General features: G+C 41.1%; 2 protein-coding genes across 3 annotated transcripts in view; both read right to left on the bottom strand.

Annotated features, from left to right (window-relative positions):
• Positions 1–27,072, bottom strand: part of LOC128453930 (protein NLRC5) — a 359,511-nt gene that overhangs the window by 208,478 nt on the left and 123,961 nt on the right. Inside the window, exons 15-16 of the mRNA XM_053437070.1 lie at positions 2,212–2,385; positions 555–728 (exon numbers count right to left, since the gene is read on the bottom strand). Coding sequence (XP_053293045.1) covers positions 555–728; positions 2,212–2,385 — 348 coding nt within the window. The remainder of the gene's footprint in view (positions 1–554; positions 729–2,211; positions 2,386–27,072) is intronic.
• LOC128453932 (poliovirus receptor) overlaps positions 1–27,072 on the bottom strand; it is a 214,067-nt gene that overhangs the window by 103,212 nt on the left and 83,783 nt on the right. The window lies entirely within an intron of this gene.

The following is a 27,072-nucleotide window of genomic DNA, read 5'->3' as shown; positions in this document are numbered from 1 at the left end:
GGCTGAAGAACTTGGTCCTAAAAATAAAAGGAATCAAATATAATCAACTTGGACTCTGGACCCTGAGCCCAGTCCCAGAACACCAACGCAGCACGCTGTCATGTGGTCAGTCCACAGGACCACCGGGGCAAGTCCTGGTTAGCCTCCACAGAAACATTACATGTACACATTGTCCAGCATTGGATTGTTTCTCTGTCATTAAAACTTCAGTCACATTGAGCCTGACTCGGTCCTCAGCGCTCATTCTACAAACATCTCTCAGCTCAGTATCAGTGTTCACTGTTAGGAACACATGTTCTGACCTTTGACCTTAAAGCTCCAGTGTGGAAGATTCAGGTGAAAGGATCCATTGTTAGAAACTGAAGAGAAAAGAATCCTAGAGATGTTTTCACTAGTTTCATCTGAATTGTATCAACTGTTTTTTACTTTACTTTAGAATGAGCCATTTATATTTAAATACTTTATTTTGACAGACTTGAGAATTAAATACTTTATATTTAAATATATACATTATATTTAGACTGAACCTTTAACATTAAAACATGATGTCTGACCTCAGAGTCTCCAGTCGACAGGTTGGACTCTGTAGAAAACCACACAGCTCCTTCACTGCTGAGTCCTGCAGCTTGTTTCCATTCAGAACCAGTTCTCTCAGATGAGAGGGGTTTGACCTCAGAGCTGAAGCCAGAGAAGAACAGCTGATCTCTGACAGTCTGCAGTCCTCCAACCTGGATAAAGATATATGAATATTAGAATGTGTCCTCCTGTTGTTGTGGATTGTCATCATGTCAACACAGACTCTCAACATGCTGCTGACCTCAGTCCAGTCTGTGACCTGAAGATAAATATCAGATCAGACATGTTGGACCATTGTTTCATTCATCAGCTTCTTCTCTGTGTTTGGTCACTGAGCAGGTTTGTGTAATTAAACACTGTTTAAAGTAGGGATGGCTCCTGACAGTCACTTCCTGTTTCTTTCTATACTTATCAACTGTCCAACATGTTTCAATAAGAATGTGTTTTATTTTGAAAACCTGAGGAGGACGAGTGCTCGGCCTCAGTCCACATGTTATTTACTGACACTTTCTTAGTGATCAGGAGCAGGTGAGTGCAGGTGAATGGAGTTGATGAGGTGGACGTGACTGACAGGCTGGGTGAGTGACAGATGACTGAGGGACAGTGAGCAGAGCAGAACTGAGACAATTTAAATAAATAATGACCCAATAAGAAAGAAAGTCTGAAAAGTGAAGAAGGATTTAAGGACCTCAGAGTCAACTGGTTATCATGGAGATATGTGTTTTGGCTCCGCCCCTCGTCTGAATGTTCCCACATGTTCCTGTTGCTGTGAACGAGTCGGACCCGGACAATCTCCTGCTGCTGCTTCAGCTCCAGAAAATGTCCGACCCACTTGTCAGAACATGTTCCACAGTTGATGTGTGAAAGGGTGAGCAGTTCTATGATCATGTTTTCTTGAAGTGGTGATGATCTGAGCAGCAGTTTGACCAGTTGAAAGTGGTGCAGGGAGCCTGAGGAACACGTGTGTACAGGGCGGGACAGAGATCTAGTGGTGAAAAGATAAAGACATGGACGACCCCGTGTAAGTCCTGAAACCAGAGGAAGGGTTTCATGTTGGAAATGAACCCAAAGTGGAAGAAACAGGGCTGAAGAACTTGGTCCAAAAAATAAAGAGATCAAATATAATCAACTTGGACTCTGGACCCTGAGCCCAGTACCAGAACACCAACGCAGCACACTGTCATGTGGTCAGTCCACAGGACCACCGGGACAAATCCTGGTTAGCTTCCACAGAAACATTACATGTACACATTGTCCAGCATTGGATTGTTTCTCTGTCAGTAAAACTTCAGTCACATTGAGCCTGACTCGGTCCTCAGCGCTCATTCTACAAACATCTCTCAGCTCAGTATCAGTGTTCACTGTTAGGAACACATGTTCTGACCTTTGACCTTAAAGCTCCAGTGTGGAAGATTCAGGTGAAAGGATCCATTGTTAGAAACTGAAGAGAAAATAATCCTAGAGATGTTTTCACTAGTTTCATCTGAATTGTATCAACTGTTGTTTTCTTTACTTAGAATGAGCCATTTATATTTAAATACTTTATATTGACAGACTTTAGAATTCAATACTTTATATTTAAATATATACATTATATTTAGACTGAACCTTTAACATTAAAACATGATGTCTGACCTCAGAGTCTCCAGTCGACAGGTTGGACTCTGTAGAAAACCACACAGCTCCTCCACTGCTGAGTCCTGCAGCTTGTTGTCACTCAGATCCAGTTCTCTCAGATGAGAGGGGTTTGACCTCAGAGCTGAAGCCAGAGAAGAACAGCTGATCTCTGACAGTCTGCAGTGAATCAACCTGGATAAAGAAATAAAAATATTTGAATGTGTTCTCCTGTTGTTGTGGATCGTCATCATGTCAACACAGACTCTCAACATGCTGCTGACCTCAGTCCAGTCTGTGACCTGAAGATAAATATCAGATCAGACATGTTGGACCATTGTTTCATTCATCAGCTTCTTCTCTGTGTGTTGGTCACTGAGCAGGTTTGTGTAATTAAACACTGTTTAAAGTAGGGATGGCTCCTGACTGTCACTTCCTGTTTGTTTCTATACTTATCAACTGTCAAACGTCTTTCAATAAGAATGTGTCTTATTTTGAAAACCTGAGGAGGACGAGTGCTCAGCCTCAGTCCACATGTTATTTACTGACACTTTCTTAGTGATCAGGAGCAGGTGAGTGCAGGTGAATGGAGTTGATGAGGTGGACGTGACTGACAGGCTGGGTGAGTGACAGATGACTGAGGGACAGTGAGCAGAGCAGAATGGAGACAATTTAAATAAATAATGACCCAATAAGAAAGAAAGTCTGAAAAGTGAAGAAGGATTTAAGGACCTCAGAGTCTCCAGTCGACAGTTTGGACTCTCCAGTCCAGAACACAGAAGCTTCACTCTTGATTCCTGCAGCTCGTTGACCCTCAGATCCAGTTCTCTCAGAAGTGAGCGATCTGACTTCAGGACTGAGGCCATAACTTTACACCGAGTCTTTGAGAGTTCACCTTCACCATATCTGTAATTAAAGAAAATATCTGTTAGAATAAAATCAGAAAACACAACATTCATACAAAACGTGATCATGTGACCCTCACCCTGGTAAATCCCCTCTTTGCGTCATGAACTTGTTAAAAGCTCCTCAAGAGAATCCTTCAGATTTGGTTCAAGCTTTCATTCAGACTAACAGAGGAACTCATTAGTTCAGGTGGTCAAAGGTCAAAGGTCAAGGTCACACAACATGTTCATGCCATTTTGAAGTAACAAGTCTGTCTTTAGGGGATTTCTTCACATGTTGACCAGTTGGACTCAAAGATAAACTGATTCGATTTCAGTGGTCAAAGGTCAAAGGTCAAAGTGACCTCATATTATTGTGAATTATGTCAGGAACCTTGAGGGACCACACACACACACACACACACACACACACACACACACACACACACACACACACACACACATTTTCCAAAAACCCACATGGGAGAGTCACACTCGTATTTATTAATTTTGTCATTTCTATTAAAGGCTGAATGCACAAGCATAAATATACACAAAGAAATGCAGTTGTGCAACTTTATCTGTTCAATGCACAATATTCACATTAATATTAATTCATATTTACAGCATCTGTTCAATCTTTATCTTCTCAGTTGAACAATGTTCTGCAGAGTTCTGCTACTGCAGCACAATGTTTTTACAAAGGCTTTGACTTGAATATGGTAATAAATATAAATATTACCTTGCATATAAGTACATATTGAACATTAGTTCTCCAGCTGTCAGTCACTGACTTCCATTGTGTGTGATAAGGACTGAACTCTTTGTCTGTAGGAGTGAGACAGGTGACCTCAGGAAGCCTCAAGTAGTTTGGATGCAAGTTTCAGTCACAACTCGATTATTCAGCCAGTTGCAGCCATTTTAATTACAGTTCTTTGTATTTGTGTTATTAATAATACAGTTCATGGTTAAACTGTAAAATATCAAGTCTCAGTTACATTTCTTTGCCGTAAAGGTTTGATAACGACATCTTAGGAATCATTGTCAAATCTTTTTCATAAATTTATTGGCCGTTATATCGGTATCAGATTTTCTTTCACTCTAATATCGATATGGTTTTTGAACGAACTCTCAGAAACTGATGCTTTAGGATGTGTCTGCTGATGCAGCTGAGATGAAGCTGTTAGAGCAACGTGACAAGAATAAAGTATCTCCATGACAACAGGGTTATTCTTTAGAGCAGAATATTGTAATTCTCAGTTCAGAATAAACAGTAAACTTACTTTAAATCTTTCATCTGAAGCATCTGATTGTGGATGATCCGTTTTCTCTGAGTTCAGAAGAAATAATCATTAGAAGAAACATCACATAATAAATGATCAGCAGAATTATTGTAAGTATTAATATTTAGGGCCCGACCACCGAAATCGGTGAGAGGCCCTATTGAATTTGTAAGGATTTTTATTACCTTTAGTCTTCTAAAGTAGAAGAATCCTGCTCCAGCTGCTAATGCTACACACACAGCGAGGACTCCGACCCCAATTGCTGCAGCTAGAATGAAAAACATGTAATTCAGAGAGTAGAACTGTAGCATCAAGAAAGTGCAGTGATGTGTCTTCATTGTAAAGTGTAGTGTGTGTGTGTGTGTGTGTGTGTGTGTGTGTGTGTGTATGTGTGTGTGTGTGTGTGTGTGTGTGTGGCCTCCTCGTTCCTGTTCTCCTGACAACATGTGGACATGATGCTCCTGATGAGCTGGAGGACGGAGCCCTGGGGGATCTGCTCCACCAGGAGGAACCAGGACTCACTGCACGAGCCTCAGGTCTGACAGTCGCTCTGAGGATTTCATCTCTCAGTTCTCATCTCATGGGATCTTACCTTTGTCTATCGTCACGTAGCTGTTGATGAAGTGCGTCTCCTCTTCACTACTGAGTTCACAGGTGAACGTTCCCTGGTGATCTGAAGATAAGTGGTGCAGCGTGAGGCTGCCTGACGCTGACACATCCTCCACCTGCTGCCTCCACTGCTCTGAGACGCTGTGGAGGCCGTCGACCCCGGTTTGGTTCACAATGATCTGCCTGTGGTTGAATTTCCACACCCAGTGTGTCGGGGGTTTGGTGTTTGGAGCAGTGCAGTGGATTGTTGTTGTTGTTTTAAACAGTGACACACGGACGGGAGCTGAAAAGAAAAGGGATCAAATAATATCATCGTTGTCAGAATGTGGTTTGAGGCTCTGATGAGACTTTCTGAACCTTTTCTATCATCAGAATGATTCATGTGGAGGAGGGTGTGGCCTTGGATTGATGAACTGAACTAGAAGGTCACTCAGTGGAGCTGATATCTCCTCCAAGGCCCAACAGTCAATTCAAGCTGCTCCACATCTCACACACATCAGTCCTCTCAGGGACAATGTCCAGAAAGGTCCAATGTTAAAGACAGAAAACTAATGGATCTGTTCAATGCTCCATTTGTTTGTTGGGCTTTAAGCAACATTACACAACAACTACTGGACAGATTTCCATGAAACTTGGCAGGAAGGTGTGTTATGGGTCAGGCTCAGAGAAGAACTCATCAAATGTTTGTGTGGATCCAGGATTTGTTGTTTTTTCACATTACCAATGTGAGAGAGGACGTTTTTCAACATTTTCATTGATTTCCCTGTGAATAACTGATGAAGGTGAAGAAACAATCTGACAAATTAAGAGGACTGATATTTATGAGTGTGTGAAATTTGGTGCAGATCTTGGACCTGGTGAATTTCAATATGGTTTCATAAGGAGGCTGTTTTGTGCCTTGTGGAGGTCTGAGCTCTACTGAGTGACCTGTGGCCCACGTTCCATCCTCACAACTAGTTTAGTGGAAATCTGTTCAGCAGACAAAGAAACAAACAAAGTAAAGATTGAGAATCAGCATTGATATAAAATGTAAGATATCTGTAGGAGCAGATATAAATATGCAGCAGTCGGTGAAACAAGCAAAGGTTCAGTTCCATAGAGCAGATTCAACGTACTGGGTTGATACCACACCGCGCTCCTCCTGCCATGGCGAGTGCTGATGCTGCAGTTCAGAACAGTGTCTCTGTCTGACAGTGTCAGTGTGCTGCTGATCTCATAGAGCTGCTGCTCCGTCTCCTTCACTGAGGTTTGGCTCTGAAGGGTCAAGTTGGACGGAGGCCTGGTGGACCAGGTGAGCTGCGGCTCGGGGTAGATCCCCTCTGAGCGGCAGGTGAAGCTGTCCTCCACCTGCTCAATGTCCACGTGACGCACCGGAGCTGCAAGACAACATTTCTCTTTTATAACTCATTGATCATCTTTGCCTCATGCACTGTGGAGCTCTGCATTAATTTGAAATATTGTACTTATTATTTAACACATCACATATGAGCCATTATGTGGTGCTGCTGACATCAGCTGTGTCTCAATTCAGGGGCTGCATTTGAAGACCGAGCTCCAACGAGTGGATCCGTCCCCGTCCAACCTGTCCCAGGATTCATTGAACTTTAGTGACTAACCATTTTTCAAAGAGGTAATGGTGCCGGCAAGCAACCAGACGTCCAATGCTTCAGTATCAGCTTCAACTCAACCCAACAGTACACATGTTAAACAAGGTAACAGCAATAAGAGACAAATATCATTTCTAGTATTTGTGTTCTGTTTTCACTGAGTTTCTTTACCATCTGCTCTCAGGTTGATAACTGACTCCTCCGTGACTCCAGTGATGGTGATGTAGCACTCGTATTTGCCCTGGTCCTGAAGCTGCAGCCCCGTCAGCCTGATGGAGGCGTTTCCTCTGGAGATCTGATCTGTGAACAGCGATGTCCGGCCTCTGAAGCGCTCGCCCTGGTGTACAAACTGGTCTCTGGCACTGTAGTAGGAGTGGACACGAGTGTTTCCTGGTTCCACCTGCATCCAGTAAATGACTGGGTCTGGACCAGGTTGAAAACTGCAGGGTAAGATGCAGCTCTCCTCTAAAACGCAGGAGACCTCATCATCTGTGAGACACCGGGTAAAAAAAACAACCAGTTCAGGATCAACTGTGGTGAATAGAAGCTTTTTTTCAAAGTGCAATTAGAGCATTTGCTCACAGACGGATTGTGAATGTAAATATCCTGATGGAACTGTCTGTCTGTTTGGCTGTTGACAGTTAACATACAGTAGTTTTATCTGAGCTGCTTTCACAAAAACAACCTCCTGCCACACGAGGCATTGAAATGTGTAACGTACATTTACTGTCAAACCAAACATATGAACTAAAAGAGGCTCAGATTCACACCAAGCTGGAAAAGTTCTGTGTTGATCACAGAAATGTTCATTTAGAAAATTGACTTTGAAATTCAGCAAAATCTGAGCATTCTTTACGATGAGAAGAATTTAGGATCTGGAAATTTAGACGTAAAGAGTGTGTGTGTGTTTGTGTGTGTGTGTGTGTGTGTGCGTGTGTGTACACAGAATAACACATGCGCAAACCCACTTTCAAAAGAAACCCTCTGTATAAACCTCTGGTATAAACGCAGCTCAGATGTAAACTAATTTATTTGGTTGCCTTATTGTGAAGGTTTGGGAATTGAATTTCCAAAGCAGTGTACAGTATGGGACCTTTACTGTGAAGGGTCACCAACGGAAGTGGTTGTTGTTTTGATTGAGCTTTGACTTGATGTGCATCTTGTCTCCTCGTTGAAGTCCACATTGTTCAGTTCTTATTTTACTTTGAAGTCTTTGGCAAGGGCGATGAAATGTATGATCTCCAGCTCTCAAGAGCCAGAGGTCGATTCAGTTTAACTTTATTTAACTTTATTTAACTTTATTTAACTTTATTTAACTTTATTTCAGACTTGTAGGTCTCGTGACTCTTTGAGAAAATGAAATCCATTGAGAGGAAACTGCAGCAACGGAAATGATCTGACTGCCATGGAACATCTTGACTTGGTAATATTTGCCCACTCTTCTTTGCAAAAGGCTCCAAATCTGTCAGACTGCGAGGGCGTCTCCTGTGCACAGCCCTCTGCAGATCACCCGACAGATGCTCAATTGGATTCAAGTCTGCGGTCAGTCTGGGCCATTCCAAAACTTGAATCTTCTTCTGGTGAAGCCATACTTTCGTTGATTTGGATGTTTGCTTTGGGTCGTTGTCGTGCTGAAAGGTGAAATTCCTCTTCAGCTTTCTAACAGAAGTCTGAAGGTTTTGTACCAAAATTGACTGGTATTTGTAATTGTTCATAATTCCCTCCACCTTGACTAAGGCCCCTGTTCCAGCTGAAGAAAAGCTGGGCTTAATAATTATACTAGGCAAAGCAAAGACTGTTTATTCGATTCCGTGTGATGTTTATAAGTTTGATTTGTGTTGCTGTGATATTTTGGTTATAAGTTATTTGAAAGTTAATGTTAGTTATGTTATGCTCTTCACAGTCTTTCTCTGCATGCAACGAGCTACTTCCTCTAACCTGGCACCAACACACACACACACACACACATCTCTCTGACCCCCGCCACCAGGGGGGGTCTGTTATCTTTATAGTGGCCAGCCGCCATTTTGAAAGCTCACACACTCACATTGACACACACACACACACACACACACACACACACACACACACACACACACACACACACACACAGTAAATGTTTTTCTTCAACAATGTTTTTCATTAATGTTGCATAAGTGTGAATTTCTCCAACCTCTACACTGTCACGAACTCTATGTAGTAAGGTCAGATTTCACGTACCTGCTGTGGTGAAAGTCCACATGATGAGGATCCACACAACCAGAGACTTGAACACAGACATCTGTCTTTCATTCTGTGAGAACTGAATGTGGATCAATGGAAGAAGAGACGAGTTAACAGCTGGTTGGACTCATGACACCGAGTCAGAGCAGCTGAGGTTCAGACTCTGCAGCTCCGATCTCTGCAGAGTTCAGACTGTAGACTCACAGACTCTAAGTCTCACTGTGAACATTGTGTGATGCAAACGGAAAGTGACGTAGCGTTAAGAAAACAAGAGTTTACTCACTGAACAACCGGGTCTCCACTCCTCCGGGTCTGTTACTGAAGAACAGACCTGAAACCTGGTGAACTCCTAATAACCGAAGCTAAAGTCATAAAGACAAACGAACAGTAAAAGAGTCAAAAGCTTCTCCAGCGACTGATCCCGACACGATCACAGTGGATGAGAGAAGTGAGAGAACACGGTGTAAATAAAGAAGAGCTTGACCTCGAGGTCAACACATCCAGGACATGTTTCAGATATCAGGTTGATTTGAACCTAACAAACACACTTCAGCTTTCCTGGAGCAGCTGCTGCATTTATTCATCAACTCACCGACTCACACTGTGTTGTGTGTTTCTGTACTTTCACCCTCTGGCTGCACCCTCTTTCAGACAGATCACTCCACCTCGGGGCGAAGCTTATAAACATTAAGAAATTTATACCATTGATTAATAATTAAACACATGATCATCAGTTCGTCTCCTAAATCATCCCAATGAATATAAAATGAAACAAATGAAGGTGAACTAGTTTAGTCCTGGAAACAAGACTTTAATTCAAAATTTAAAAATATTACATATGAATGTGAACTAGTTGATTTTCATCTGCATAAACAGAACTTTAAACTAGTTGATTTTAAGTGTAAACTGGCACAACACTGAGTATAACTATGTACATTACTTACTTTATACTTTATAAGCTGTGTTATCAAATATATTTTGCGGCTCCAGACAAGTTTTATTTGGGGAAAGAGGAGAAATGGCTCTTTTGATAGTAAAGGTTGCTGACCCCTGATCTAGACAAATCATTGTTCAGGTCACAGAAGTTTGACATCATACTAAAGTCTGATGATCAACCAAAGTTTACAAATACTTACATTTACATTTAAATATGAATGAAAACTCTAACAGACAGTTAGAACACCATTGTTCTCTCTTTCATCAGCTGTAAGTAGTAGAAAGTCAAAGTCCAATTCAGATCACCTCATGTGACTGTTTGCTGTCTCCTCTGACAGGTGATGCTCAAGATCAGACTCCTCCTCCACTGGTCCTCCACTCGACCTGAGAGGAGACAACAGGGTTCATAGCTGTTCATGTACTGCTTTAACAATGTGGTACAATTACTTATTAACCTGTAAATAAGCAGGACATCTACATCCTACATTTTCTCTCTCCGAGACTGATCAAATTATAATAATTTAATATAATAAAACAATATGATAGGAAACTTCTTTTGTGTGTCTACCTGTGCAGGTTGTTGTATTCTCTGATCTTCTCCAGGAAAAGTCTCTGGACTCGATCCAACTCTGAACCACACACATGAAAACATTAAAGTTAAAAACGTCTGTTCAAGGATCTAATTACTCAGATACTCACTAGTGTAAGTTGCACTGAATATAAAACTGTGTGTCATGTCTGTGTGTTCAGTTTTAATATTTGATGCAAACTAATTGGGACTTCTATCTTCTACCATCACATCTTTACTTCTCCCGATAGTTAAACTTACCATCTGTGAGTCAATCTAGACCAGGGGTTGGCAACCCTTGGCCTTGGAGCTCAGGAAGTGTTGGAACAATCAGTGACCACACGGTGGAGCCAGAGGAGAAGACATGTGTAGATTCATTTAGATTTCAGTGGATAAATGGAAGCTTGGAACTGCAGGTGGCGCTAGAGGACAAGATAGAAGTCACCAAAGTCATGAGCAGTCATCCTCTGTTCTGTATTTAAGCTTTTCATCCCCTGATGAGTAAAATCCTAAATGTGTCACATATAGAAAGATAACACACAGATTTATAAAGATACAATTTGATAAAACATTAAATGTGCCATTAGTCGATGAAGTAAAGTTTCAGAAAAATATGTACAAATACAAAAAATCCTCTTCTTCATCCTGAGGGATTTGTTTGTCTTTCTGTCTCAGACAGCATTTCCTTCTTTTCATGGTTCGTGTTCTTGTCACTTTCTTTATTGTCTGAGCTGTAAACAAAATTAAGAAAATTCAGAGCTGCTGAAATCTTAATCTCCTGGATTTTTATTCTTCATCAGTTATAAACACAAACTGCAGAAGATGTGAAACTATCAAACATCAGGTAATTTTCCTTTTCTCTTAATCTTATTGAATCCATTGAACTTCTTTTTTTAAATCATGAATTTCTTTGTGCTTTTGCAACTGCTTTTACAGTTCATGGTTAAACAGTAAAATATCAAGTCACAGTCTCGAGGCGACAACGACCTGAAAACTTGATTCATTGTTAAAAACACAAAAGTATTTGACCTGAGAAACAAAAAGACACAATGTGTTAGTTCCTGTATTTCAACTGAAGCTGCGTCGTGTCAACTTTTCTATCAGAGGTCAACAACTAAACTCCACTCACCTGAACATGAATAAAACGCAGGATAAATCAATGATTCATTGTGAGACATCTTTAAACTGTTATTATCTTTAATTCCTCCTTGCACCCCCATGCTCCAACTTGTCTCTTAAAGACAGAAATCAGACGGAGACACTTTCCCGTCCTCATTTCCTCACTCAGTCTTGTGATATCCTGTAGTTTTCTCTTTGTCAATCATCAGATAAAAACTTTTCTCTTCTCACTCCTCTGCTGCTGAAGCCTCGAAACTCTTTAAGAACAAATAACACAAATAAATATTCTCATTTAAGAAATGTTCGTAAGTTAGACAGATGTCTCACTCTGCTCCGGTTTACCTCAAACATGCGTTGAGGGAGAGAAAGAGGTTAAATGTAACCTGAACCTCAGCTAAACACAAACTTCAACTAAACTAAACTTAAACTCACCTAAACTTAAACCTGAAACTACGCAGTGAATTAATGTCTTGTGAAAGAGCGGCAGATTAGATCAGATTCTTATAAATAATACAAAATAAATGTATTGATCAGATGTAGAATTTCATTACAAGTGTCGTATCCCTGAGCAGTAGAGTGTTGTTGAAGTTTGTAGATGATGAAGGAAGGACTCCGAGGACCAAGTACTTTCAGTATAATAGAATTTATTACAAGAAACTACAGGTCAAAACGAGCATCTAGATACCCGGAGATTCACAAGCCGAATAGTGAATCTGATTTGCAGTGGTCTAAAGCACACATATATAGGGAGTTTGGATCCACCCATGACTTCAGGTTAAACACATCCCACATGGGATTTCTGACTATAACGGCACATTTTTGTGTCTGAGGACCAAGATAAGTTAATCAAAAGACAGTCCATCTGAATCCATTCATCAGCTGGTCAGAAACAATTCCCTAGATCAAAGGTCATACCCAAGAGTTAGGGAATAAATAAGATAACCATCTTGAGGACTCTCTGAGAATGACTAAGAGTCCAAAAGGCAGTCATCATCAATCTAAGCCAAGTCATTATGTTTTAAGCACACATACCAACATGTTTTAGTCTAATGAATACACGACATAACCCCCCTTCGAGACTAAACAGAGTCTCAAAAAATAATCAAAAGAATAAAACATACAGGCATATGATCATCACAAAAACAACAAACCGTCTACAGCATAATTTTAACAACACAGCAACAGTTATAGAGATTTTTAGGAGTGAGAGTGAAAAACCTGTCAGGCAGCTATCTTTCCTTAAATATCCATCAAACCAACTAGACAGGAAAATTCTCTCACGACCCCTCTGCCCAGGCGGTCATACATCGTACTCCTATATCACTGAAATCAGAAATTTTCAAATTGTGCAAAGAAATTACTTTAAGCAAATACATATGGAACTCTCAGCAAATAATAATCAAAACAATGTCCAAGGTCAGCCTGGTTGTCCCATTGGAGCTTCCCAATGGACCTTTCCCTGCCTAACACCACTATCCTTAACCATCACGAAAAAGAAAACATCTGAGGTCCCAGTATATTTACTCAATAATAGAAAACATCATTTTTCGTAGTAATTAACACACAAAGAATATAATTCACTTTTAATATCACTCATGCAATATATAAGACATAGGAATGTATAACACTGCAGTTTCTCAGCAGCATTGACTCTCGATTGTAGTATTGATGATATGTTGAATCTGGAGATTTTATCTTTGTTCAGAGTCCTTCAGTCCATCCGCATTTTCATGTCTGAAGTGTCTGAGTCCATTCAACACATCAGAGTCCCTGAACATCAATCACCCTCTCAGTGATCGTTCCCCAATATGCTCTAGAATGAAAAAGAAGAAAACCAGTATCTTTGCATACAAGACAGATACAAATCAAATCAAAAGATCAAATACACACTAACATTCTATATGTAAACGTGAAATTATAAGTCCCAGTGTCCATCTCCCCCCTGCTAAAACATCACTAATATAAGAAGAAACCACAAGAACCTAAGAAATAACAGAGGTAAACATTATGACCACAATAATCGTCAAATATTCAAAATGGATATGTCTCCACCCTTCCTGTCCTTATCACATCGTCCTCATCAACGTCCGTGTCATCACCATATAATAATGGCATCTGAGTTTGATCACCAGGCATCACCACTCCAACCCATCTTAATATCATAACCTTCGCAAAGGTCAACAATAACGTACAACAGCAAAACATCACACTCAATGACAGAAAGAGTGCTGCTAAAATCTGTATTAACACTGCTCCTACTGGCCCTAATCTCTTCTGCAACCAAGAATTTGCAGACCATCCAGCGCTTTCTGATGGGCCAAACGCATTTCTTATAGCCTTCATTGCATCTATGACACTAGTCATATTATCAGAGCTATCAGGAATCAAAGTATAACAGGCATCTCCAGTTAAGTTCAAAGCCAGACATAGGCCACCTTGTTTGGCCAAAATATAGTCAAGTGCCATGTCATGTTTTAGCAACGTCAGTCTGTGGCTTTTCTGAGTATTTGACAATAATTCAAAACCCCTTATGGTTTCGTTTGCAAAACCCTGTAGAGTGTAGGTAATGTTATCAATATGATCTGCCAAGAATGTCACCCCATACCATGGAAGTAGTCCTATACCCCACTTCTCTGCTATACTTATCCTCCAATGGTAAGATTCCAAATTGTGAAACTGCGCCATCTCCCGCTTCTTCTTGCTTCCGGGAATGACATTAGATTGAACCTCAACTGGCTTTTCTCCCTTCTGGATAGTAAGAACCTCATATGGGAGTTTCAATGTTGCCATATGACAGCATCCTGTCCACCCATACGGTAAAAATATGTATGCCTCTTCACCACAGACCCACCAAACATCCTTGAAATTCCCTATAGTAACATTCCCAGGCAGACTTTGGTTATGTACTTTTAAAGTTTTATTTTGTCTGTGATGTGGTACATAGAAAGTTACCTCGTATGTATCTTTGACAATACTATGTCCATGCTTACCTAAATCCATCATATAGTCGTCACAATCCGATATCCCCATAAACATCCCCGGCCCATCGTAAGTTTTGTTAGAACAAAAACAGCTGTTAGCTCTCACTGATGTCACTCCCATTACATCAGGGACCGCCGTTTTGATATCTTCATGCCGATCAAGTAAATTAATATATGATAGATCCTTTAACCATGAGCAAGTGGATCTCGGCTTAAACAGATTAACTGATATGGCAATCACTACATCTATTGCTGACTGCTGCTGATACAACAGCCAAGATAGTGCATAAGATTGACATAACACCGTCAGTGGCTCTGGTGTAGTCTCTAAAATTGAGGACCATGAGTTTGGTGATGGAATTTTTACCAAACATGGACCATTCCATCTAGTAACCGATCGTACGGAATGAGTCAATTGCTGGAACCATAAGTTCCTGCTTGCCCATGGGTCTGAGATTCGTAATACTGAAGGATCAAACCCAAACGCTTTCCATTTGGTGTCTCTCTTTTGTATTGTGTGGTATTGATCAGTCATTGGTTCTGGTGTTTGATCAGAGTTAAATAAATCATCATCTATGTCTAAAATAGTCCTCTGAGCTGTCACAGATGAATCTGCAGCCGTTTTTCCCATCACCCGTGAGCTATTTACTAAAACTCCAATAGAACTCAAATCTTTTATAATGAGTGTCACTACATGAACTTTAAATCCTAACTTGGACCGATCACTCCCAAAAAATGGATCATAAAAAGAGCACCTATAATCGCCTTGATCTTCCTGTTGAAGATTTCTTATATAAAGACTACAATCTCCCTCAACCTTCAGTCTCCTTTTGGCATTAACTAACATATACTTCCTTAACGGTAAAGTCTCTGACAGAGCTAGAACCCTACCATAGCTATCTCTCCACTCAACTCTATGTTTCCCTTCACCACTATTTTCTCTGGTACACTGACATGGAAGCTGAACTTACTTTCCCAAGGTTACTTCAACCCTGGTTCTAGTAGTAGTTTGGTTTAACTCTTTTTCTAACTGGTCTTGGGCTCCTTTGTCTAACTGGCTCCCTGAGTTGTCCTGTAGCAGGGTCACATTCCTTTGATATCTCCGATGTTTTACAGGTAACTGAAATAGGTCCTGCTGTTTCTGGGACATGTCGGAAGACAATGTCACTAAATCTTCCTTCCTTTTCATTAACTGCAGGGTCATTATCATTGTTATCATGATCAGAAATGTGAACAGAATCATCAACATTATCCACAAAATGGACACTCTCTCCTTCTGAGTTCTGACTTTGATGATTTTCATGCATCTCTCTGTCTGGTGTAGGTTCTTCCACATTGTCTCTTGGCTCTCTTGAGCCTTCAACATCCTGGCTCTGTAAATATAATGTTTCTTAACTTGGTGCTTTAACACAATGTGATAAATGATACCACGTTGGAGATCCTTTAACCTGGACCGCCGTTCCAGTACTGCGAACCACTTCAAACGGTCCTTCACGGCGTTCGTTATACCACTTTCTTCTAAACACTTTCACGAATACCTTGTCTCCAGGTTGCACTGTGTTCCTTTTTTGCTCATCAAGCTTCTCTTGCACCTCCTCTTTTCTTTGCCTGTCAGAAACATATGTGGATATTCTTTTATGCAGATTAACCATATATGTGACATACGCCTGCATTTCATCTTCCAAAAGGGCCAGGCTTGGACCCTTTCCACTTGTACGTAAACAAGGTGTTGGCATCAGTCTTCCCGTAATCAACTCATGAGGTGTCATATGTAAATCACGTAGCTCACTAGAGCGACATACCATTAACGCCAGTGGAAGTGCTGCTATCCAGTTCAAACCTGTGTGCTGACATATTTTAACAATAAGATTTTTCAAAACACCATTCATTCTTTCGCACATCCCTTGACTTTGCGGGTGATAGACTGCACCAAGACGCTGCTTTATTCCCAGTCTTTGTAAGATCAGTTTAACCGTCTTATCCACAAACTCTTTCCCATTGTCTGAGGATATTCGATCTGGAAGTCCCCACCTGCTTATGACCTCATTACATAAAAACTTGACAACTGACTGAGCATCTTTTCGCTTGGTTGGACAGGCCTCAGGCCATCGTGAAAATCTGTCCACAACGACTAACATGTACCTCTTACCTTCAATCGGTTTTATCATGTCAACATAGTCCACAACTAGTTCACGCATAGGACCTCTCGGAGTTGGAATGTAACCAGGAGGAACCGTCACTCCCCTCCCAACATTGTTTTTCAGACAGATTGTGCACCTGCCTATGACATAATCAATCTGTTCAAGCAAACATGGTGCCCAAAATCCATACTCCTTTGTAATTTTTCTCCTAACTTCCCCCCTTGCAACATGAGCTAACCCATGTGCCTCCTGAATCATTAGACCCAACAGGTCTGGAGGTGCAATTATCAGCCCCTCATGATTTCTCCAAAGTTCAGTAGAATCTCGGGTGGCACCTCGGTCTTGCCACAACTGTTTATCCATTTCAGGAGCGGCTTCTTGCATTAAAATCACATCCTTGAGCGTAATTTTGTCTTCCATGATTACTTCATGAGTGACCAGAAGAACTTTTCCCAATTTATCCGCTCCTGTGACTGCCTTTGCAGCTTCATCAGCCGCTCTATTCCCTTGTGAAACTTTTGATGCATCCATCTTGTGTGCCGCGCATTTGGCTATTGCTATCTCTTTAGGTTTCATCATAGCATGCAACAATTTCATGATCTGGGCGTGATGCTGTATTGGAGAACCATCCGTTTTCTTGAACCCTCGGTTTTTCCACACTGATCCAAACAAGTGACACACATTATGTGCATATGCAGAGTCAGTATATATTGTCACTCGCTTACCTTCTGCCAACAAACATGCTTCAGTTAACCCCACAAGCTCAGCAAGCTGTGCAGACGCAGGCTGTGGTATCACTTCAGCCTTTTCTACAACAAATCCAGTTCCTTGGGCCTTTACTACTGCATAGCCAGCACTCAATTTATCGCCCACACGATAACAGGACCCATCAGTCCAATACTCCAGGTCCGCCTCACTCAAAGGGAGGGCTTGTAAATCTGACCTAAGCCTAGAGTATTTTTCTGCTTCTTGTACACAATCGTGTGGCTCACCATCTTCTGGAGTTGGTAAATTCTCAGCTGGATTCACCGTAGCACATCTTGCTAGAGTAACATCTTCCTGCTCTAAAAGCCTATGATAATCCCTGAGCCTAGACATAGTCAATGTGTATTTACCATAGTTTAAAAGATTTCTGAGACTATGATGTGTAAGAATTGTCACTGGATAACCCATTGTAACAGCTGATGCTTTATTGTACATTAGAGAAACTCCCACCATTTCTCTGTAGCACAGTGGTAGCCCTAACTCTACTTCTGAATAAGCCGTGGAATAGTAAGAAATAGGTTGAGGACTTGTCCCCGTACCTGTTGGTTGACAAAGAACTGCACATGCATATTTACCCCCAGTGGAAGTAGATACATATAATAAGAAGTTCTTAGAGTAATCTGGAAGTGCTAGCGCCGGAGCCTCTTGCAACTTCTTTTTAGTCGTTTCAAATGCCAAAAGGCCATTCTGTGTCCAAGAAAGATTACAATGGAGTTTGTCATTCCCAGTATCTTTAATCATAGCTCTCAAAGGCCCCGTTAAACTAGCATAATCTTCTACCCATGCTGAGGAATACCCTGCGATACCAAGAAATGTCATCATTTCTCGGACTGTTCTGGGTTTTGGAGCTTTGCGAATAGCCTCCAAATGACTATCAGAAATGCTTCTGTGTCCCTTTGTTATTATCTGACCCAAATAAGCAACCTTCTCCTGACAATACTGCAGCTTTTTCTGAGAGGCCTTATGCCCCTTTTCTGCCAGTATTTGTAGCAATTTAATGGAGTCCTTATGACATGTCTCCTTATCTGGTGAACAAATGATAATGTCATCAACATATTGAACCACGGTACTTTTCAATATCTGATCTATTCCTACCAGATCATCCTTCAATATTTTATTGAAAATGTGAGGACTATGCTTGAACCCTTGTGGCAATCTCTCATACTCATAAGACTGTCCATTGTATGTAAAACCAAATAAGCCTTGACTTTCTATACTTAGTGGGACACTGAAAAATGCACCACATAAATCTAACACTGTGAAATGTGTTGCGTCTGGAGGAATTTGGGATAACAGAGTATGTGGATCTGGTACTTCTGCCGGAAAATCAGCTACCACTTCATTCACCGCTCTCAAATCATGTACCAGGCGATATGAATCATCTGGCTTTTTTACGGGCAACAATGGCGTGTTACTCTGGGGATTCTGTGTTATCTTTAAAACACCAGCTTTCAATAGTCCTTCAATCTGTGGTTCAATTCCTCGGATTGCCTCTTCCTTCAGTGGATATTGGTTCTTCCAAGGATGTTTAACTCCTGGTCGGAGTTCAGCTTTCACTGGTTGGGCTGACTTCACAAGTCCAATATCAGTACTATGTCGAGACCACAGGCATTCTGGAACTTGTTGTAACATCTTTTCTCTCATTGAGTCTGAATCCATCTTAGCACTGCAAATTGTCTCATGTGTCATTTGCACAGTTTGTGGCTTTCCTTGTCCTTGAGCAGAAATCATAATCTTAATGAATTTCTGATCCTCACTCCTCCAGATCCCCTGTAAGGGTTCACCGGTCCCCTGGGTGAACCTGATTGGCCCCTGAATCCTCCTCTGAAGTTTCTTCTGGAGTTCCCTCTGAAATTTCCTCCTGATCTGTTGCACCCACGGGCAAAGTGACCTAATTGTCCACAATTATAGCATTCTTCTGAACGCCTTTGGAAATCAGGATTAAATCTTCCTCCTCTTACTCTTCCGAAATTTCCTTGATCCCTTCCTCTCCAAGTCTGTGCTTGATCAAAATCTGGCTGTGGGTCGGAAACAACTGGAGCCACCGATGATGGCTGTAACGATTGGAGCTGAACCTGGTTCGGTTGATCTAATGGAGCTTTATTCTGTATAACCAGAGCTTGCTTCTTCTCCATCTTTTTAGTATCCGCCAAATGTATTTGATTAAGTTTTCTAAGAATTTCCTGATCCTGCTCTTTCTGGTCTTGCTCCTTTTTCCGATAAAGCAACACCTGATGGGCTATATGTTCTGTATAAACACTTTTTTCCATGCTTCCAAGACCAACCACCTCAGCCAGTTTGCTCCTCACCGGCAGGGGCAACCCCTTCTGTATTTTGGCTCTCAAAATTGACTGCTCCATTTGATTCAAATCCGGGTCATTTCCTGTGACATTCCTCCACACTTGATGTGTTCTTGATACATAGGCCCTCGGATTTTCTTCCGGTCCCAGTGGTTCAATAAGAATATTGTCGGGATGTACATTTGTTGGAAATATCTCTTTAAGCGCTCTACAAATTCGACCTCTGTTTGCAGAAAACAGTTCTGAGTCATTCACAGCAGTTCCCACATATCGATCAAGACCAGCTTTCAGAAGGACTTCTTCCATAGCATGAACCCCAAGGAGATTAGCCAAGATTCTCTTAATATCCCCCATGGCAGGTTGGTCACCCACCATCATCTCTTCTAACTTTGAAATCCAAGAATGGGCTCCATCTTGGAGAGTAGGTAGTTTGTCAACTATGCTTGACAAATCTGTAGTTTGCCAAGGCTTATACTCTAAATTTTGCCCTCGGACAACTACTGGAAATATCTTCCTGGGTGCCGACTGTTTTCTTGGGCGCAATGAATCTCTCATGCCCACTGTTTGGGGGTCTTCTTTCTGCATCTCCTTCCTCAGTTCCTGCAACGCCTCTATCTGGTTCTCCAGTATTCTTTGTCTTTCTGGAGTAGTAGATATCTCCAAGTCGAGGAAGCATTGGTCTATTTTACCTGAGATCTCCGTTAAAGATCTCAGTAAATTGTCTTCAATTACAGTACTGGATGTAACAGGACTAGGCCTTCTTGAAGATGAAGGAATTTGAGTATCCAAATCTTCATCACTGTCTTCTTGCTCACTATCATTAGTGGTTCTACCTCCTTTCTGTTCCGCTCTAGCCAATATTCGCCTGATTGCTGGGTCATATCCTCCTATGGCCCCTTCCGGATCATTTTGATCATCGTATCCATATTCGATCCTTCTAATCCTAATTCCTGTACTTGTTGTTCTCTCCTTACTTTTGGAGCTCTTCTTTTTGGATTTGGAATTTGGATACATCGTTATTATTGTTTCTGCTTGTCCTGTTTCTATTATTCTGTCATCCTCGTCTTTGATATGATAGTTACCCTTTTGACTGATCACTGGGAGCTGAGGATAGAGTTTTTTAGACTTTGTTTCTTCATCATAAGGTGGAGGTGTTTTTACCGGGTTCATATGTGAGAGAAATGGATTGCTGTTTTCCAACAATTTTTCTGTTTGTTTTGTATTTTGTCCCATTTCCTTTACGTCTTTATCTTTCTTATCGTTTGCAGCTTTGATCAGTTTCTGTCCCTCATTTTCAAATAACTGGAGAATGCCAAGCTCCACCTGTCTTTTTTCTTTGCGTTTCTGTCCTTGTTTGCCCTTTCTTTGCTCTGATTTGTATGTGGACACAAGTATTCGTATTATTAGGATTACATCTGGGTTGAGGGTCCCCTCTACTGGCCATGGTTGGTTTATTTTAGGCCAACGCTTGTGCCATTTTTCCGATATCTTTGAAATGTTTGAAAGGTCATTAACCAAAGGATTACTCTTCTGTACTATATCAACAGGAGTAATTATCTTTGGATTTTTAGTGGCCTTCTTCCACATTGTAACGGTGTATTAATGTCAAATAGTCACAATATTGAATTCCCAACACAGCCTTCAACACAGCCCAGATCAGAATGAACAACGCTCAAACGATAAAACTCACATTCGTAACTCTCAGCGGAGTTTAAACCAAACAATCAGCCTCCATTAATTAATTAAATGCATGTACTGGTCAGTCTGTTGCCAAGCCCTATAATTTTTTTTTTTTTTTTTTAATGTTTTCACCTTCTACAGCATGTAGTCCTTCATGTGTATGTAAACAGATGAGTGTACTTCAATAATAGTCTCACAATATCCCACAAACAAATGCAGGTAAAGTACATGCATCAGCAATAGTAACCCCAAATGAGAACATACACAAATGTATAATGCAGGTTTTTTGACAAAAGAGTCTGTGGATAAAACGTACCGGCCCTGTTCAGACCGGGAACACAAGCTGATGTCAGCAGGGCTCAGGCCGTGTGTTGTAACGACCAGCAGTCTTTTTTCTCTCCACCTCAATTCTCATCCATCATAAATGGACAAGGGAAAAAACAACACAGATAATGATTTAGTACCTTAGAACCCACTAGGTCCTTTAACAACAATACAAGCTATTCAGTATGATTTACACATATTTGCACACGTTATCTGCCCACTGTTAGGCCAACAGATGTTTTTCTCATTTAAACACCCATTACAATTGCCTACAATGCATCATCAATTTACAATTTAGTTTATTTCATTCCAATAATACCTTAAAGCTTTCAATATTATATTATTTAGTCATGGCCGTATTGATAACTCAACAGTTCTTTCATAACCCAAGTTAACTGTTTAATTCATCGACTGTGTACCGCACACTTGTCACTCTTAGTGGGGAGAAACAGATATGTTATTCACATTTTACAGCAGCCAATAGTGTAGCTTTCAACGTTCTTGTTACTAGCACTTTTATGTTATCTTTATCCATAATTTTAAAGTTCAAAAATGTCAATTTAAACCCAATTTATTCCCAAAGTAAACCCTTGACTAAGTATTTGTTGAATTTTAATGAAAACCAAATGAAACAAGAATTTTCAGACGTATTCAATCTAGCTGAATTAAACAAGAAATTTCATTCCTAATATCGTCTACATAATTTTGCTTTACCACAAACAAACAAAGAAACAAATTGTCTCTTTAGCTTTAACTAAAACCCCATTAAAGAATTGTTTTTAAAACACTTTGTAACTCTGTCCCTGTGACTCACAAGAGATTGTTTATCACAGTGAAAATCCCCCCCTACGTTTCTACACCAGCCTGTTTGCTCCAAAGGGGAGTGGTGCAGAGGGATCTTCAAACAGAGAAACTCACAGACACACAAAAAAGGTGAGGGGTGTGGCGACAAGGGAAAACAGCCTCATGTATAATGTCCCCCGAATGGGGCGAATTGTTTTATTTAATACAGAGAACAACATATCTGTCTTTATAAGTTTATCAAATTTCCCGTTTGCAACCACAACATATATATATATAATCACTCATAAAACCTTTTTTGTTATTAACTTTAGACCACACAAACCAGCGACTGCTGCATTTTCCTCACAAAGCTGAAACACAGCAATGTCCACATTCATCATAAACACACACCAGCACATGGAAAAAATGTGTATCAGTGGAAGAAATTTAAAGGTGTAGTTATATTGATTAAGTCCTCCTAAGGAGATTCATTATTTCATTACGTCTGCTTTATAAGAGCAGCTCATAGTTTCAAGTCCCCTTAAAATAGGGGCTCATTGTGATATTACAAGGCTCATAGTTTATCAGTCCTTTCATATATTTATTCAGTTGTGCTGATTCACTTCTGGCACACACATCCAAAAAACACTGCAAATTCAATTCACAAACACAAACCAGCACTCATCCTAAACACCCAAAAACAAATTCATATCACAGTCACACAGCATGCCTCTCGCCGCTTTTTCACTCTATATCTCTTTTAAAATGTATGCTACCTTTATGAGATGTAGATATTATTCGATGAGAGGCTTCACAAGTCACTTGTTCGTCAACAAATGTTCAGAGTGAAAGCATCAATCGGAATTTTCTTTTATATCACAATCTCCAGTTATTTAAACTGACCTGTGGTGAGGTTTTAACGGCCCATACTACTGCTCCTTCACTGAGGGCTTTACTATCCAAATTCAGCGGCTTATTGATCATTTCCTTAACCTTATCTTCTCTCTTATAACTCTGGTTTCTTACCACTTTTAGTTTTATTTATTCATTAAAATTAACCTGGGCCCAGGTTTGTCCCAATTTTCTCTTTAACTCAATTCCTGTCTATGCCTTAGCTTATTGCAACGCAGTGGTTAATACACACATGTCTTACTGTTTTAGAAAGTTGAGGGCCCGTCTCTCCAAACTTGCACAATGTCATTTAACCACTTTATCATTACAATGAAACTATACTAAACTATTTCCTGTACCTTTAGCACTGTACTTCGTCTCAATATCTTTTATCCCCCCTGTTTGCATCATGCATTATGCAAACAAAATCAAATTTAGCACGGAGCTTCACTTCACATCAAACAACACAACACCCCCATAAACAACAGGTTCTTTTAACGGTGTGGATGTACAGCAAACACACACAACAGCCACAATGGACTACCAGCGTCCAGTCAAAATGAGAAATTCTCACCGTTTAGAGGCTGCTGGAGGTGCAGCAGGACACAACACGCCCAAGTTCCGTGACGCCAAAATTTGTCGTATCCCTGAGCAGTAGAGTGTTGTTGAAGTTTGTAGATGATGAAGGAAGGACTCCGAGGACCAAGTACTTTCAGTATAATAGAATTTATTACAAGAAACTACAGGTCAAAACGAGCATCTAGATACCCGGAGATTCACAAGCCGAATAGTGAATCTGATTTGCAGTGGTCTAAAGCACACATATATAGGGAGTTTGGATCCACCCATGACTTCAGGTTAAACACATCCCACATGGGATTTCTGACTATAACGGCACATTTTTGTGTCTGAGGACCAAGATAAGTTAATCAAAAGACAGTCCATCTGAATCCATTCATCAGCTGGTCAGAAACAATTCCCTAGATCAAAGGTCATACCCAAGAGTTAGGGAATAAATAAGATAACCATCTTGAGGACTCTCTGAGAATGACTAAGAGTCCAAAAGGCAGTCATCATCAATCTAAGCCAAGTCATTATGTTTTAAGCACACATACCAACATGTTTTAGTCTAATGAATACACGACACAAGCACAATCTTTTCTCCATCAGTACAAAGTATATCCCATAATTCGGATCCTTTGGACGACGTGTGGTTCACACTTTGTTTGGTCACGGTGACAGCAGCCCCGTGCACAGCTCCATGAAGAGATGATGGTCTCCCTCTGCTGCAGAGGAAGTGGACCTCAGAGCTTCAACATCTGCTGGACAGATGTTAGAGCAGCGTGTTCATGAACATGGCGTCACAGTCACATGTGCTGCAATGACACACGTGTGTTGAGGATCATCACAAAGTCACATGATGACCTCTCCACACAGTGAGAACTTGAGCCGATCAGGAACCGACTCTGTCAAACATTTCTTATCCTGAAGTCACAAAGAACTGAGACGGGCTTGAACATGAAGTGAAATCATCATGTTGAGACAAGTGTCTCCACAAAATAACACAACCTGTTCAATACAACAGGCCCAAAATGTCCACTGTCTTCAGGACATCATCTCTCAGACACTTTCTGTCACTCGTCTCTGCTGTGATCCTCCCATCATCAATTATTTCCCAGCATGCTGCTGTTCCCAGAGGCCTGCTACAGTCTCCCCCTGGTGGTTGTTCTGAGGTGATGGTCGAGAACATACAACAATAATTTTCATCTACGTTTGTATAAAACGTCCTCGGATCAGTTTTCTATTAAATATGGTGAAATGTTTATTAATCAGTTTCCTCAGAGACTTAAAGATGCTCTGCTCTTCATACTGTAAATATCTCATTCACATTTCTTCTGCTTGTCTCCATTATGTCAAACTGGTGATATTGTTATTTTACCTGCACCAGGGACGAGATGTTTCCACCAGTTTGTTTGAAGAGGAAAGAAAAGCAGAGTCATGATCCCAGTGAAGTCGGTGGAAGGATGTTTATTGAGCATTAAAGCAGAATCAAGTAGAAACAGAACTTTTCTCTCTGAGATGTTTTTTAGAAAAACATAATTAAAAAAACTTAAACACATATATGTGACTCTTTACAGAGGGTTTATATATTCTGCTTGTGTTGTGTCATTTCAATAAACACATTCTTTATGTAAATAAACACAATCAGGAGCGAGGGCCATCTAGTGGTGAAGTTACTTATTACAACAACCTCCTCTGATTCCTCTGGAGCTCTGTCTCCACTCTGTCTCCCAGCAGCAAGGCCCAGTCAGAGCCGCTCTACACACAAGCTGCTGCTGCTTCAGCCTCTGGATCCTCAGGACACAGCTCAGCCTCCGTCCACACACACCGTCCTCTTCACACTCAGCTCCACTAAGATCACCACCCCCACCTGTTGAGAGAAGAAGACATCAGTGTTACAGAGACTCACTTCATCAGCTGTGAGTCAGTGATGCAGCACATCCAGTAGAAAGAGCAGCAGGGACTTCAGTCCTGTTCAGAGGTGGAGCAGCTTCCTCTCTGCTTAATGTTCACGTGTTGGAATGAACACGCTAAGAGCTCAGTGTGTGTCCTCTGCATGTCAAAGTGCAGAGTGGACACCTGAGAGGTGGATTTACTGCTGTTACAGGTGAAGCCATGTTTCACTGTGTGTTGATGAACATCTGCTTCTGACAAACTGGGACCAGATGAGACAGATGGACCTCAGCAGAGGTTCTGCTCTGTATAAAGAGCTCCTGTTACCATGCTGATGAGGAGAGGCTTCAGTCCCACTGATATCAGAGCTGTGACAAAGATCCACCTGATCAGTTCTTCACTGATGAAGTGAGAGAACAAACTGTCTCAGATCAGATGAAGACAACACCGTCTCTGTCCCTCGTGTGAGGCTGTCAGCTGTGGTCCAGCTTCATTTCCTGTTTACATAAAAACAATAACAACTGTCGTCTTCACGTCAACTCAATCACATGATCCCAAGCAGCTTGTGGCTCGTCTGATTGGCCGACTGTTGTCTCTCTGTGTCTCTGTCCAATCCTGACGTCTGTCCTCATTGTCCTCTCACAGCTTCACTGAGGAAACACTGAGGCCTGAACTATGAAGACACTTCAACATGTCCAGGAGATCTTTCTGAGATCAGCTCAACTAACCTTGACAGACACAGTCAGGCTAAGTGGTCACATGACGCTGGTTATCAACTCGTTAAGTTAACTCAGGTTTTCCTCATAGAGATCTGAGCGTGCACATAAAAGGGGCGGGGTTTACTGAGTATGACCAATCACAGACATGGACAGTTTGACTGACAGCAGAGCCTCATATTTCACAACCAGGATCAAACTGTTCTATAATAAAAATCAGAGGAGAACAAACACATGATCCAGAATAAAAGAAACTCAGTCACAGCTGCTAAATGCAGGAAGAACAGCTGGTAAAACATCTGGGATCGTGTCAATGTGTAAGTTACAGCGCCCCCTGGTGGCCTCTGGTAAAAATGTAATACTTGACCACAACATAATAACGTGTGTGAACGAGATAAATAACTCAAGACCACGAGATCTGAATCTGTTGTTTACTAACAAGACGAGTGGAAGAGAAGAAGACACACACTGTCTCACTGTCTCTGAGGACACACACTGTCTCTGAGGACACGCACTGTCTCACTGACTCTGAGGACACACACTGACTCTGAGGACACACACTGTCTCACTGACTGAGGACACACACTGTCTCACTGACTCTGAGGACACACACTGACT

The sequence above is a fragment of the Pleuronectes platessa genome, chromosome 12, assembly GCF_947347685.1.
Source record: "Pleuronectes platessa chromosome 12, fPlePla1.1, whole genome shotgun sequence".
Lineage (NCBI taxonomy): Eukaryota > Metazoa > Chordata > Actinopteri > Pleuronectiformes > Pleuronectidae > Pleuronectes > Pleuronectes platessa.
The sequence above is the reverse complement of the archived record's forward strand: the minus strand, read 5'-3'. Positions and strand labels throughout refer to the sequence as shown.